The following is a 3,588-nucleotide window of genomic DNA, read 5'->3' as shown; positions in this document are numbered from 1 at the left end:
TTGTTAGATTTAAGAATTTATAACAAATTCAAATAATAAAATGTTAATATTATTAAATTTGACCTTTTGTAACATATTCAAACAAGTATGAAAAATTATAGTAATATTTACTTTTTGTTCTAATAAAATGAAAATATCGTTTCAAAGAGTGGCTTGATATTATTATTTTTATGAACAAGATGTCTTATAATTAGAATTTTAAGTCATTTTAAATACCAATGCACCAGAGTTAGAATTTGCCATATATTTTTTTATCTATTTTTTTTTTCTTTATAAAAACTCCAAAAAGCTTTGATATTTTCTACTTAGCTTTCTCATTTCCATTCATCACAACACAACAAAAGTCAAAAAAACACCGTACAGTGCATTTTGCTGTATATGTTGTTGTCCTTCAGATCTTGCAGAAGATTCGATTCAAGTCTTGCTCTTTCTTCACTGAGGTTGTTCCTTAAATCCAGGAGGTAAACATAATCTTCAATAAGTTCCTTTTTCATGTTATTTCTTACTTGTTTTTTCATCTGGGTTTGCAATTTGTGTTTTTATTAAGTCTTTCTTTAATTGGGTTTGTTTTTTATATATAAAAAATGTTATTTTTTTTTGTTTTATGCAGGTATAATCAGGTTTATGTTCATTCCCAAATGAACTTTTTGTTCTTGGATTTGATGGGTGTGTCTTGCTAAGGTTCTTTTAGTAATTTCAAGTTTTGGGTTGGTTTGTATAATTGTTTTAGAGAAGAAAGTGTTGGAATTGATTTTGGTGGTGAAAAGGGTTTTTTTTGTGTGGTGATTGTTGTGTTTTTTTGTTTGGAGTTTGATTTTTTCAATGGCTGTTGAGGAGTCTGAGCAAGTGTTTCCTGAGCTTGAAAGTGAAGAGAATTTAATTGCTTCTGTAAGGCATATTGTGAAGGTTTTAGGGTCAAAGAAGAATCTTACAAGTGATGCCAAGAAGATTTTGGCAGATCTCGGTTCACAATTGTCTTCCATGAACATTCAAAGTGAGGAAGAGGAAGGGAAAAAAGGGAAAAGGGAGGATGATATCGATGAGGGGGACGAGGATGAGGAGGGTGAAGAGGATATTGGTGCTATTGAAGAACGGATTGGTTTGATTGAGGAGAAAATAATGAGATGGGAGGAAGATCGGTCGATGATTTGGGATATGGGACCTGAAGAAGGGTTTGAGTATTTGAATGCGGCTAACGAAGCTCGCAAATTGATAGAGAAGTTGGAGAGTTTACATTTGAGTAAAGAGGATCAAGAGTATAAGTGTTTGCAGAAGGCTTATAGTGTTCTTCAGACGGCGATGGCGCATCTCGAAGAAAAGTTCAGCAATTTGCTTATCCAGAATAGGCAACCTTTTGAACCGGAGTATGTCTCTTTTCGATCGATGGAGGAAGATGCTGCTGATGGGAATTCTATAGTCTCTTTAGGTGATGAATCGTTTGAGGAATCACTTCGAAGAGATAGTGTCAGCAGAGGCTCTGAGGAGCATGTCATTGAATTAGTACATCCGGCCGTGATCCCCGATCTCAGGTGTATTGCGAACTTGCTTTTTGCTTCTAATTACGTGCAAGAATGTTCACAAGCTTATACTATTGTTAGGAGGGATGCTTTAGATGAGTGTTTGTTCATTCTTGAAATGGAAAGGCTTAGTATTGAGGATGTTTTGAAAATGGAATGGGGTAGTTTGAATTCTAAGATCAAAAGATGGATTTGGGCTGTGAAAATCTTTGTTAGGGTTTATCTTCCAAGTGAAAGGTCGCTTAGTGATCAGATTTTCGGAGAAGGCGAGCCTGTTAGTCAAGCTTGTTTTGTTGATGCATCTAAGGCTTCAATATTGCAGCTTCTGAATTTCGGTGAAGCAATGTCTATCGGTCCACACCAACCCGAAAAGTTGTTTCGAATTCTTGACATGTATGAAGTTCTTGCAGACCTTATGCCGGACATCGATGCTTTGTATTCGGATGAGGTTGGTTCTTCGGTTAATTTTGAATGTCATGAGGTTCTTAAGAGATTAGGAGATTGTGTGAGGATAACATTTCTTGAATTTAAACATGTCATCGATACAAATCCATCGACAACACCTTTAGTTGGTGGAGGGATACATCCTTTGGCAAAGTATGTTATGAATTATCTAAGGACTCTTACCGACTATAGCGAATCGCTGAATCATCTCCTGAAAGACCAAGAAGAAGAAGATGCTGTTTCATTGTCACCTGACACGAGTCCAGGAACCGAAGAAGATAACCGAAGCCAAGGAGGATCGCACGATAGATTTCCCTCAATGGCCCTGCAATTTTTATCAGTTGCTTTAGTCTTGGAAAGCAACCTCGAAGAGAAATCAAAGTTATACAAAGACACTTCATTGCAGCACTTGTTTTTAATGAACAACATACATTACATGGCCGAAAAAGTTAAAGGTTCTGAACTTAGGATCATATTCGGAGACGAATGGATTCGAAAGCACAACTGGAAGTTTCAACAACATGAGTTGAAATACGAGAGAGCTAGTTGGAGTTCCATTCTCAACTTGCTTAAGGACGAAGGAGTTCACTCAAATTCCGTCTCAAAAAGCCTTTTAAAGGAGAAGCTACGGAGCTTCTACCTCGGCTTCGAGGACATTTACAGGATCCAAACAGCTTGGTTGGTACCGGATCTTCAGCTTCGCGCAGATTTGCGGATTTCTATATCGCTTAAAGTGATCCAAGCTTATAGGCCATTTGTTGGAAAGCTTTGTAATCACATGAGTGACAGATATATTAGATACACTGCTGATGATTTAGAAAATTATCTTTTGGATTTCTTTGAAGGATCTCAACAGTTGTTGCAAAATCCTATTAGGAGGTGATAGCAGATATTAAGCAAAGAATAATTATCCTTTTTTATCTAACAAAAATGGCTTGTATGTTGTTACAAACATGTTAGGGTTTATGCCAAAACCTTCTTGTTTCACTTAGTGTGCATTATATGTATGTAATTTAATGATCAAAATAGAATAATATGATTCTCTCTTGTATTTTTTATTTTCAATTCTTTAGCCTCCAAATATATTGGGTCGGTCATGTTTCGGATTAGTGTAGAAACTCGAAGTTTAGAAATATATAGTTCCTTTTTTAGCTCAATTGGTGGCAGAAGAAGCTTTTACACTCTTTCTAAATTTAGAAGAGATCGACTACTCCACTTTTTTTTTTTATTAATTTATTTTAGTTAAAATGTCGATAAAAAGAAATTAGTATAAATATGGCCACCATTTTTCAAACTGTGAATTTAGGAACAAATCTTATAATACTCATTCGAAACCCTACTAATTCTCATCCTTTTTGCAATTTTATGTCCAAGAATGGAGATAAATATAAGCCTTAATGAACAAGCATGATTCTAGGCTAAATTATCTATTATAATTCCCAACATGAGGAGGGTTTTTGCATGGCTAAGACCATAAACTACTTCCCCATCTCATTTTAAACGTTTGTTTTGAATTGTACACAATTTAAAAAATAATAATTAATTGTGTTGATTTTAATGATAAAATAAGTTTCATTTAATCAAATACTTTTATTAATTTTAGTTAAATAAATTTACTAAATTAAGA

The 3,588-nt window shown here is 34.6% G+C and overlaps 1 protein-coding gene across 1 annotated transcript; it reads left to right on the top strand.

Annotated features, from left to right (window-relative positions):
- Positions 1–273: 273 nt before the first annotated feature.
- On the top strand, positions 274–3,026 carry LOC101502604 (exocyst complex component EXO70E2). Its single transcript, XM_004489463.4, has 2 exons — positions 274–461; positions 611–3,026. Exon 2 carries the CDS (start codon positions 823–825, stop codon positions 2,842–2,844), a length of 2,022 nt encoding a protein of 673 aa, XP_004489520.1. The 5' UTR covers positions 274–461; positions 611–822; the 3' UTR covers positions 2,845–3,026.
- The last annotated feature ends 562 nt before the right edge of the window (positions 3,027–3,588 follow it).

This window comes from Cicer arietinum, chromosome 3, assembly GCF_000331145.2.
Source record: "Cicer arietinum cultivar CDC Frontier isolate Library 1 chromosome 3, Cicar.CDCFrontier_v2.0, whole genome shotgun sequence".
Lineage (NCBI taxonomy): Eukaryota > Viridiplantae > Streptophyta > Magnoliopsida > Fabales > Fabaceae > Cicer > Cicer arietinum.
Note: the sequence above shows the minus strand (reverse complement) of the source record. Positions and strands in the feature narration are given on the sequence as shown.